General features: G+C 40.2%; 1 protein-coding gene across 2 annotated transcripts in view; it reads left to right on the top strand.

The window, feature by feature from the left end:
• The window catches only part of ADAMTS14 (ADAM metallopeptidase with thrombospondin type 1 motif 14), a 223,474-nt gene that overhangs the window by 157,736 nt on the left and 53,044 nt on the right, over positions 1-12,694 (top strand). For both annotated transcript variants that reach the window (XM_063434909.1, XM_063434908.1), the window contains exons 13-14: positions 2,011-2,144; positions 7,826-7,949. In XM_063434909.1, coding sequence (XP_063290979.1) covers positions 2,011-2,144; positions 7,826-7,949 — 258 coding nt within the window. The remainder of the gene's footprint in view (positions 1-2,010; positions 2,145-7,825; positions 7,950-12,694) is intronic.

Genomic DNA, 12,694 nt, shown 5'->3' with positions numbered 1-12,694 from the left:
GTTGAGTGAGGCCTGAAGGCCTCAATTCAATTGAAATGATGTGGCGGGACCTTAAGAGAACCATGCATAAACAAATGACAGCAATTTCAATGAACTGAAGCAACGTTGTATAATTCCTCCACAACGATATCAGAGACTGATAAAGTCAGACAGAAAATGATTACTTCAAGTTATTGCTGCTAAATGTGGTTCTTCAAGGTATCAAATCATAAAGTGACCTTAGTTTTTCACACATGGCTTACCGTATTTATTTTGGCTTTATTTTAGCTACATAAATCATGACATATTATGCTGCTTCTATAATTTTCTATCTCAGAAACAAACTGGCGTTATAGGAGCAGTACATGTTCTGCAGTCCTTGACAATTAATATTCCACCCATTTGACCATAAATGATTACGTAGTACGGTCACTTTGATGACTGTTAGTAAATAGCCTCTGAATAGTACAATACAATAATGGGTTTTCACTAAAGTATAAATGGCCTGTACAAAGTGGGGCAAAACCATTCGGCTGCATAAGGGACATTTGGACTGCATAATCCGGACATAGTTCACACGATTTACACTGAATAGGCCTGGATTTTTGTCCAGATCATAGCCAGACTGAGTAATGTAAGCTATTTACTCGCTGTCAGTACTAGCAGCCAGTAGGCAAATACTTAAAAACCCTTGGCGCTGCGAGTGTTAATCATGTGGTAGCTGGCCAGCCCTTGCTAGCCAGCAGCCATATTAGTTAAGAAATAAATCAACTAATGCCTATGGGGGTCAATAAGACTCCCATATTACTTCCAATCAGGTTAAAATCAGGTTAAAACCTCCTAATGCTTCCACCTGAAGCATGGTATTCATACCAAATGTTACAATTAGCTAATAGACAGCCATTGCTATCCAGTCGCTAAAAAGGCCCCCGTTTTTGAAAAAAAAAAAAACAGAAAACAAAAAAAAACAGGAGGGGGAGGGCAGAATAACCCACGGCCAGCAGGTAGGAGCTATTCAATAAAAGAAAATGGGGTGTGGAAATCTAAATGTTCCGCCTAATGGACGGTCTTGATTTTTTAGGACATGGGACATAGTATTGTCACAGCCTCCTCCCATGTGTGGGAGTAATTATTTGGGGGGATACAATGTCCCCACCACAGATCCACACTTTAATGCTGTGTGGAGGCTCAAAATATAATATTCTGGGGGGGTCTATTGTCCCCCCTCCAATCCTCCACCTATGGGCAGTAGGTGGGGACTAAATAATTCAACAACAGAGTTCACATTCCAATGTCCAACTCACCTGCCACAAAATAAATTGCCATTGTCCTCAATCTCCTAGCCAGCCCCTTTATAGTAGGTGAGAAATACCTGTAAAAAATGAAATAAATAAATTAGACCTGCCATTGAAATCTAATATTGCCCTTAGCCCCCAAAAAGGTCAAATTAAAAGCATAATTCCATGACGCAACTCTTGGGGGGAAAAAGAAAGAAAAAAAACCTGATTGCAAAAAACCTTATGGAAAAATAAAAAATAAAAACAATGAGGCTTCAAGGCCTTTTCCACACTTTGAATTCTCATTACATCTGATTGGTAGGCTTATGTAAGTAAAAAATAATAAAAACAAATTTTAAACATTAGTAGATATGCCTCGATGTTAAAACACGACTTTAATCCGGACACCAATTGCATCCGGGCGATTGCTGAAAATTCACTCAGCCCGACAAAATGTTGGTGGTGTTTGGCTTTAGGAAATATGAGAATTGCCATTGTAGTCAGAATTCGGTCATTTTCACTGGATATTGCCCATACTGAGAAAATGTGATGTTTAGTGAGTAACCTTGACAGCCATGCAAAACTTTTTTTTCTACAGATCTCAATTTCCATGTTTTTTTGTTTTTAATCCAGTTTGCCACATACTTCTACAGACTGTATATCCAATTCATTATGTGCTGGATAGCGTTTCGCCAATTGTGCTTATTTGCAAATGCTTAAAATTCATTCATTGCAATCTCGTTTTCCACTGCAGATGCCCAAAAGTGTGAGCTTATATGCCAATCCAAGGAAACTGGAGATGTGGTTTTCATGAATCAGGTGGTACATGATGGCACCAGATGCAGTTACAAAGATCCGTATAGTGTCTGCGCCAGAGGAGATTGTGTGGTAAGAAAATAAATCTAGCGTATTTTGCAAACCATTTACTTGGATAAAAATAATAGTATGGTAAATAATTTTAGTGAAATCTATTGTGTATTAGCCAAGGAATCTGACTGTGCCCAAACACAATAAGGTAATCACAGAGACATTGCCAGCTTGAAAAAGACTGTACTCACTAGTTGCCGAGGGCTATCATTTGTCACAAACATTTTGTAATGTCATTGTGGGTGGCCCTTTTTTTTATTATGGAAGTTGTTATGTTATCATTCATCCTTATTGGTGTCACTGTATGCTATCCAGAGCAGTATAATTTCTCCTGTTCTTACTACTAGTTGTCAAACCACACTCTTCAGTACCGTATGGTTTCTCCTCCACTTTTGTAGGTCTGTAGGTTTATATGACTTTGACTAATTATAAATCAGTATTGTATTGTCAAAGTGTCCGTTTACTTTGACTGTCAACTTAAAGGGCGATGCTGGGTACCACAAGTTTGCATAGAGCATCTTCTCTCAGACAGAGCAGGATTAAGCATAGGTGTCACCTGCCACCTCAGGTGGCAGTCTATGTTCTGGTGTTAGATTTGGCCCTATTTGCCATCATTATGTGAGGCATAAATGTTAAAGAGAAGGGGACACTCATGAAAGGACTGTAGCTCTGCTAGGCTGCACATAGTTTTCAAATGTTATCAGTTTGCAAAGCAGTTCCACTTATTCATTCAAGTGATTAGAATTAGTATTTATTTGAGCAGAGGTTTCCAATAGCAGTTTCTTCCTGGTTGGATAGGGGTCTGACTGCAGCTGCTAAACAATGGCCCACTAAACACTGCTTCTGAAGGATACTTTGAGTCACTTTTTTTTTTTTAAGTAGGGCATATTTTTCCTATATTTTTTCTTATATTCTGAGTAAAGCATTTGCTTATTTAGCTAAAGCCTGCTGGTTTCCATGCCTTTTTACATTTACACCCTGTGTGACATGATATACCCTCAAGAACGGAGACATTGTATTTAAGCCAAGTGCCTGCAGTATTATATATGATAATAGTATTGGGATGAAAGAAGAGGAAAGGAGGCTTGTAATGGTCATGGTTGATAATAGCATTATAGGAAAATGACCGCATTTTGAGAATTAAATTTGTTTGCAAAAGGAAAAACATGTTACTCTTTGGGCCTATAACACATTACATTATGTGGAATAAGTCAATTTTAAAGACAGCACTCAAAGCACTTCAAATAATGTAAAAAATGAAACTTTGCTTTTATTCAGTAGTTACCAGTAAAAATCAACGTTTCAGTTCACCACAGAACATTATGTGGAATAGATATGGGGATGATGACAGACAAAATTAGAGGAAAATCCTATATGTTTTGTTCTACATGATGCTGACTCATAGGTGGTTGTCAAGCAGAACCGTTTACTACTTAATGCACAATTTGTGCCAGCAGATGGTATTCGTAAACCTCAGATGACACCTGTATCACCTTTTATATCAATAGCACCACCCTTTCCCCCAAATAGCCCAAACCTCCACAACATACGTGACGAAATTCCAGAGGAATCAATATCCTCCTTAGCTTCTGGTGACTCTTCAGCTGGTTGTGTAAACATTGTAACATGGTTTATTGATTGACCTACCTTTGACAATCCAGGTGATCTACAGTTCTTGTGCGTATCATAAATACTATACTTTACCGCTACCGGAATGCCATTGGTTAGCCATCACTTATCTTGCATGGGTGTGGGAGGATTCAACACTTTATCTATTTAATGTGGTTTCATGATTGATATAGGTAACTTCTCCATAGATGTTTTTTTCAGGTTGCTATTCTATAAAATGTGAAATAACTAGAAAAAAAATATTGAAACAAAAATGTTTATTTAAACATTTGTTTTAGACAAAATATCATAATAATCAGTCTTCATTCTGCTATAACGGTAAAGTTGTGTGTCAATTAAATTCACACTACTGATAGTCTGTCCTCATAATGTATTGTTTAAAAACTACCCACAATGAACCAGTTTGTTGTTCCTCTGTGTAATGCACACACAGTGCAAACTATTAACATATATGTTAAGTTCGGCACATAAGTGCCTTTCCTTATGTGACCTGGCTTAGTTTCCACTGCAATTAATACAACTTTCAGAATCTGGGTTAAAAAGGCATATCTTATTTCCAGAAACGGTCCTTCGTCAAATCACTTTGCATTATGTTCTTTTCATACTTCTAGGTATTTACATTTTGGTCAGACAATGTCTCCTTTCATAACCCTTGTGCTGTGTGTGTGTATATGTGGTCCCTTAAACAAAGTGCCTTCTATTTTTCAACTCACTTATGACACCTAGAGGTGGTTGTGCAATATTCAGTCAGGTATAAATCTGAGAAAACAAATATTTGTCATCTATTTTTGTTTCTGTCTTTGTTCACCAATGTCATGAACATACTAATCATATGCTGATGATACAGCCGGTACAGTTTATAATAATATGTAACAATCAAGTCTTTTTTGATGTAAATATTAAATAGCCTTATGCAAGTCATAAACAGTCTGGATGTAGCTGTCAATTGAAGGGACTTTCCAGGGTAGATTTAGCACCGTTTTATAAAGGGTCACCACAAGCAAACCAGTATTTTTATAAAACACTGTTTTTGGATGAAGTAAGCCTTGCATATATCCCCTACCCCTTCCCCACCTTAAAAAAAAAGTTATTGTTTATATGTTATATGTGCTGACGATGGATGCAAACTATGGACAGTTTTAACATTAGCTGAGCTGGCTAATGACTCTGCTGCAGGTGGAGTTACAACTCCGGGAAAAACAAAGTTCTTTATCTCAAGAAACATGGCCATTGTAAAACACTGAAGTGGTCATGGTGCTTGGAGTAGCACTTTATTATTCTTGTTGAGAATTATTGTGATACTCCACTCCTTGTGAAATTCTGACATTAATGCTAATCACTGTAGACTGAGACTTTCTTACATACTAATGTTTTACAAGGAATTCTTAATTTGGTTGGTGACAAAAAAAGACAACAAGTGACCTCTGTACTGTAGATAGCGGTGTGTGTGCGTGTGTTTTTTATATATCAGTTTAAAAGAAGCCATTTAAAATAAGTGCACTCTAAATTCGAATTTTCTCTAGAATATGTTGTTAGAATATTTCAGATCAGACCTGAAATTCCCTAAAGGACACAAGTGTATAAGGAAATTTATAGCAGGCAAACCTAGGGATTCGTAAGATGGTGTTAAAAGAAAGTCTAAACACTGAGCGCAGATTCGAGTCAGTGGGAATCACAGCTGAAATTACTTCATATTAAACCCCCCATTTGCAGATCTGCTTACTGTAAATGAGACAGAATTCTGGCATGCAAAATTTAAAATGACATTTTATTTATCCTGCTTATCCCGCTGTTAAAAAAACTAAACAAAAAAAACCTCAAAATTGTTGCTGGGTTTCAAAACTTGGTAAAACTGTTAATATAATTCTGGATTAAGGTACCATTATATTTGTAGAGGAGCTCCCTGTACCCCAGCTGGGTACCCCCGCCAAGGGCCGCTTCCTAGCTGGAACAGGGGACAAACTGCAGCACTTCTGCCCACAGTCGCCATGGCTTGACTGGGGCCCTGGGACCGCTCTCTCCTGGAGCTGAATGGGGAATTTGCTGTAGACACCCCCAGGCACTGGACAACACTCTGTCCTGGGAGCTCTAGTTCTTACAAGAACGTTCCCTGTTGAATCCTCCACACTGGAACAGTGATTAAATAGTAGCCCTTTTCCCTCCCAGTAACCAGACGACACATAGCTCTGTGAGTACAAGCTGGAATACTTTAATGGCAGCCACAACTGGCCTTATATGCATGTCCCCATGCAAGGGGCACTCCCCCCTGGACCTGAGAGAAAACCATAGTAAAAACAAATACAAACTTACACTGGCTCTCAGGTCCAGGACACTCCCAGGACACTCCCATACAAAATCAGGTAATCCCTCTTCTGTGCCCGGGAGATAATTGGATCAGGAACTGTACTCATCTAATCCAATTATCTCCAAGCACAGAAAAAACATACTTTTTCCCAAACACCCCAAAAGTACCCTAAAAATACATAAAACCCCTCAAAAGTTACATCCTCTGATAGATATGATCTGGGTGACCAACAAATCCAAAAATCACCCAGATCACTTCAGGAATTTCCTGGAAGTCATTTGTTTGACCGACCACATGCATGGTCCCATGCCCAAGACAGTTCCAAAGAATCAGGACTTGCGGTCGGTCTAGTTCGGTCATTTAAGAAAGTGAACAAACTAACGCACCAAATCTATAGTTCTACCCTGGAGCTTGTTCACCTCATTCAGACGAATGATTCCACCGAACAATGTTTTCCTAAGTGTTATAAAACCGAACACAGGTGATCATGGAAGTCCAGCAGTGTTCGGGAGTTTCAGTATCCGAAAATAGTACCATGAACTCGACAACCAAACACCGCTGCCTGTGTTTATGCGAACAAGATGGCCACCTCCTCGTGGTCGTCTATAGGAATTGCGGCCACCCAGACGAACACTTAGAACACTGAGGTGGATATTGCTACAAAGTAGCAATTAGGCTTAACAAGCTCTAGGGTGGTCTCCGGTTCGTGCAGCTTTTTGTTTCCCGAAACCATATAGTCTAATTACACGAACGGAGCACCATTCCCTCCTCCTCACATGGTGAAAAGGTATATTGCAGGATTTTATGGTCAAAAGTACAGAAAGAGGAATAGTAAAAAGGGGAACACACATACTAGGAGTGCACATCCACACATATAAAACAGGGCAATTCACAGTTAGACAGCGGTCCTGCCACAATAGCGAAGGAAGGCATGAACAGGCACACAGGAGGGGGAGGGACATTTTGACCCTTAGACTCCCATCAGCCATAGTCAGCCATCTCCTGCTGGACCCGACAGAAATCACCCACCTACGCCCAAAATATGAGAAAAAAGGAGGGTGGCTATATCTGTATTAATTGTTTCTTTTATGTATTTCTGTATGTAGAGGTAGCTGTGTCTGTGCATAGCTATGTGAGTGTGTATACCTTTTGCATGTGTATCTGTATGTATCTAAGTATATGTACATATCTGTGTGTGTGTATCTGTATATGTATAAGTGTATATGTTACCTGTATGTCTGTGTGTATCTAAGTGTGTGTGCATATCTGTGTAAGTGCAATGCAAATATCCCAACATTCAAGCACTGACAGTGCACACAATATGCCTCTACATTCAAACGCCAACATTGCTCACAAATACGCCCTTGCATTCAAACAGCATATTGCTATGAAAACATGACTGCCGATATGGATATGGATACATAACAGAGTGATAGTTGTAAATTATATAACAAAAGTGTTCTACAATCCCATAACATTTAAAGAACACCTAGTCTCATGGCTAGTTCTTTTCAAATTGGCTAAATAATTGGTTAGTTGGTTTGTTCACAACTTAATGTTTTGCCATCAATGGCAATAAAATTGGTAGTTTGGAATTTGAAGTGTTGTATTTGTTGGTAGAATTTATATGTAATCCAAATTCCAAACTCAAAAACCTTATTATGCTGAGTACTGAAGCAGGGCAGGTCAGGCTCAGTTGAGTTAAAACATATGTTGGCTGCTGTCCAGTCTTTCTCATTATAATTCTGTATTGTTTATTCCCTGAAAGCACATTGGATGTGATAAGGAAATTGGCTCCTTCAAAGAAGATGACAAGTGTGGAGTTTGTGGTGGAGATAATTCTCATTGTCGAACAGTGAAAGGAACATTGGTCAAGTCTCCAAAGCAAACCGGTAAGCAAATCCAACTTCAATAAAATCTCTGTTTTATATAGTTCACAGCTATATTTTGATGTTGTCTCTTATAGTAACATGTTATTTATGTGTAATAAAGAACAACTGGTAACATTCAGAGACATGTATCCGTTAGTACTCAAAAAGTCTGCAACAAAGCCCAGCCCTGTTTACCTACTATTTGCTAGATTTAGACAAGTCTCTTGATGTTGTGACAGCCCTGCCTTATTATTGGTCAAGAAGGGGGTAACAAAATCCTCTGCTATATAAAACTAATGCCAAGTATTCTAAGCCGTCACTTAACAGATGTCAAAGAGTTGTTATTGCTTACATACATTGACTGGTATATTTTTTGTAAAAATAGCAATCTATTCAATTTTTATTATTTTTTTGGTAACAGACAGGGAGACAACAGGCATGCAGTGATATACGAACTGTGTGTCCACTTGGGTATCTTAATCTAATACAGGAATCTAAGCTTCCAGCGACTCGGCTCATACTCTGCTGCCAGTGGCTGAGCTATGTATGTATGCTCTCAGTGGCTAATCTTTGTACGTATGCTATTATTGGATTAGCTGTCAAGTACACTGTCATTGGATGAGTTGTGAAAGTATATTGTCAGTGGCTGAGCTGTGTAAGTACGCTGTCTGGGTATTCTTATTTGGGAGTTGTTTACATACAATGAGGACTTTTTTATGGGGGAAATGGTTGTGGAGGAAGGATTAGGTCGCATCATTCAAGCATTGAATTGCTTTGCAAAAATCAGAATGTATTGAGCTTGCAAAAGCAATAGCATATTAATTGTCTAAAAACATTAAAGTAGTGTTGATACTCAGGATCCCATTAATTGGGCTGTTCGGTTTGGTTGCCCATCCTCCTTTGAGTGTGTTACACCCAGAAACAGACAAACACACTGTAGAAAGTGTAGATAAACAAGAATAAAGGTTAAGAGGTTTAAAAATGTAGTGCTGCAATCACCAAATGTGAGTCACTTAATCACATCTAAAATGATACAATAAAACAACAAAAAGTGGTAGGTGAGAGCACTCTAAAACTACTTTATCCTTTGTACATATAAACCAAGCAGTCTTGTAAAAAATCTGCAAATAGAAATACAGCGCATATAGCAGTGATGGCGAACCTTTTTGAGCCCGAGTGCCCAAATCGCAATACATGCCAACTTTTTTTCCTTAAAGTGCCAACATGGCAATTAAACCCAAATACTGAGGTTTAAGTTTAGAAAAAACAACTTGTACTGTTGTCTGAACTAATAACTTTTGTTTTAAAAGAACACAGAGAGTTAAATTATACAAATTTTAAATAATGATATAAATAGATAAAATTAAGCTTATATTTATTAGTATCTCCAACAAATGCAATACATACACACACACAGTCTGCTGAATACATACACACACGACTGCTGAATACAGAAACTGTTGAATACACACACAGTCTGCTGAATACACATACAGACAGACTGCTGAGTACACACACACACACAGACTGCTGAGTACACACACACAGTCCTCTGAGTACACACACACAATCTGCTGAATACACACACACAGTCCGCTGAATACACACACACAGACTGCTGAATACACGCACACACACAGACTGCTGAATACATGAACTCACACACTGACTGTTGAATACACACACATACTGCATTGAGGTGTGAGGTGCTGTGTGTGTGGGGTCGTTGCTGTGTGTGTTTGTGGGGGGTGCTGTGTGTGTGGGGGGTGCTGTGTGTGTGTGTGTATGAGGGGTAATGTGTGTGTGAGAGGGGTGCTGTGCTGTGTGGGGGGTAAGGGTGCTGGGCGGGGGTAGGGGTGCTGTGGGAGGGTAGGGGTACTGCTGGGGGGGTAGGGGTACTGCTGGGGGGGTAGGGATACTGCTGTGGGGGGTAGGGGTACTATGTATGGGGGTAGGGGTGCTGTAGGGGTGCTGTGGGGGGGTAGGGGTGCTGTGGGGGGTAGGGGAACTGCTGTGGGGGTAGGGGTACTGTGTGTGGGGGGTAGGGGTGCTGTGGGTGGTAGGGGTGCTGTGGGGGGGTAGGGGTACTGCTGTGGGGGGTAGGGGTACTGCTGTGGGGGGTAGAGGTACTGCTGTGGGGGGATGGAGGGTGCTGTGGGTGGTAGGGGTGGTGCTGTGGGGGTTAGGGGTGGTGCTGTGGGGGTAGGGGTACTGCTGTGGGGGGTAGGGGTACTGCTGGGGGTAGGGGTACTGCTGTGGGGGGTAATGGTACTGTGTGTGGGGGGGTAAGGGTACTTCTGGGGGGTAGGGGTGCTGTGGGGGGGTAGGGGTACTCCTGTGGGGGGTAGGGGTACTGCTGTGGGGGGTAGTGGTACTGTGTGTGGGGGGGTAGGGGTGCTGTGGGGGGGTAGGGGTACTGCTGGGGGATAAGGGTACTTCTGGGGGGGTAGGGGTGCTGTGTGTCAGTATCCCCCCTCCCTCCTTCTTACCTTTAATGAAGTGGGTGGGGGGGGGAACACAGCCATCCCTGGTGGTCCGGTGGTGGTAAGCACTGCAGGGGGAGGGATCTGTGAAGCAGCTCCCCTGTCCTCCGTGCGATGCTGTGTGGAGCGTTGCCATGGAAGCAGAGTAGCAGAGTAGTCCATTTCAGACAGGCAGGTGCCTACTCTGCATTGATGGCAAACCTATGGCCGCGTGCCCACAGAGAGGGCCCGGCGTGCCACCTGTGGCACGCGTGCCATAGGTTCGCCATCACTGGCATATAGGGTAATAACGTAGCAAATAAGTAAGTTAAAAACAATAACTAGTTCAACTCACATGGTCATGAGCCACTTCTTAAGCTGGCTCAGACTAGCAGCATATCTTATTAGTTGTATTTGGCACTCCAAACTTGTTCCCCTCTGTGGTCCTTAGATGTTTCCTGTTTCAATTGACTCAGGATACAATTGATTAAAACTCAAAGTTTTATTAGACACACGGTGGATAATTAAAAATAAGTAAAGATAAATACTTTACACAGGAGAGTCCAAATAACATGAAAAACACTAGAAAGTGGTCACTGTTTTTGTTTTAGTACTGCCACTTGCAAGATTTTTGATTCACCTTTAATTGCAATATAACACAGGGTTCAACATTTGCACTCTTACATTTGCTGTAGGCAAGCGGAAATTTAAACTTGCAAATGCAAGTTGCATATTTCTAGTGCCATGAGAGATATTTGTGAAGCAGAATTGGTGCACTTCTGCAGCTGAATGTTCTACTAGAGGTCAATGTGCTCACAGAACATCCTGCACTTAGTAGTTAACCGCTTCTGCTCTTAACAGTTCTTCCACTGAGAAATAGGAAAAGATCAAGTAGTGGTGGACAGCCTGTGCTGCTAGCCAAACAAGGTGGTCAACAATCCTTAAAACGGGTTGGGGGGTGTTTTAATAAACCAATATGGTTATATTCATTTTTTTAAAATGTCATATTTCTGCCACAATGCCCAATTTTTACCACCTGGCACCTCTTTTAAATGATCAGCAGCAAAACATATTAGCAAGTCGCGCTAATCATTTAGATTTTTCATGCTACTATATCTCAATATCAACAGGCAGGAGAACAAAACTGTTATGCCGTAAATCACGATACATAAAATAATGCATATCAGCAGTATCAATAGCAGAGTTTCATAACTGTTGTTTCATTACTTCCATAGCTCAGATGGTAATAAAGTAAACTTAACTAAAAACCGTCAGTAAAAACAGATCTCCTGCTGGTATACTGTGCTAGAAGAATGTTTCACTTCAGACTGATTTATATATTAAACAGTCCTTAAAACTGTCAAACAAAACAGTTAAAGCAACAGTAAAAAAATAAAACTTTTAAAAATCCTTTCAGTTTTCCAGTATATTTACGAGTCTCTGCAGGTTTCCATAAATCAACGTTATTTTCAAGTATACAATATATTCATCCTCTTGTCGGAGATGTGTAGGAAATTGAAAATGATGACTCAATACTCTTTGCATACTCCACAGAAAGATCAAGAGGGTAATCCTATATATTCTGTTGAGATAGAAGGGAGAACACAGAAACCAGCATGGACAGCATTATTACCAGCATTATTAATTTAAATTATACTTATAATAGCTCTTATAATAAAGTTCATATATTGAGTGCTTAGTCTATTAATTATGGCAACTCTTAGAATGTACTTAATTAGACTGTGTACTTAACTAGACTGTCAGCCATAAGAATAAATCCCTATAAAGTTTTCTTAGTTATTATCTTATACTGATATATGAAACCTTGTAGAAAGATAATAATAGAGTAAATGTGTCAGTTCGTTCCTCCAACCTCATAGCCTTGTTTATTTTGCCAGCAATCTAAGTCTAGCTATCATAATCATGTCAGTGTTGATGCCAATCAGAAAAGAGGTCCTGACCCGCAACATAGTTGCGCTAATTTGGGACAGAACACAGCTCTTCTGTGTCTTTTTGCAACCATACATCTCAGCATCAATTTTCGGTTACAACCAGCCCTACGTCATTCTGGCCCAAATGCAAATGCACGTTTTGGACACACAGGAATGACGTAGGCCTGGCTACAGGCGCCAGAACCATATGAGCTTCCTCTCTATGTAGAGTCTTTGCCCTGTTGTGGTTTCATTCCTGATTACTAGTAGCACTTTCTACTAATACAGACTAATACAGACTTATACACAGAAAATGTATTCCCTATGCTGAGCACAGGGACATGCGGGAATGGTCATATCCACACATTTTATG

This window comes from Pelobates fuscus, chromosome 10 (assembly GCF_036172605.1).
Source record: "Pelobates fuscus isolate aPelFus1 chromosome 10, aPelFus1.pri, whole genome shotgun sequence".
In the NCBI taxonomy this organism is placed as follows: Eukaryota; Metazoa; Chordata; class Amphibia; order Anura; family Pelobatidae; genus Pelobates; species Pelobates fuscus.
Note: the sequence above shows the minus strand (reverse complement) of the source record. Positions and strands in the feature narration are given on the sequence as shown.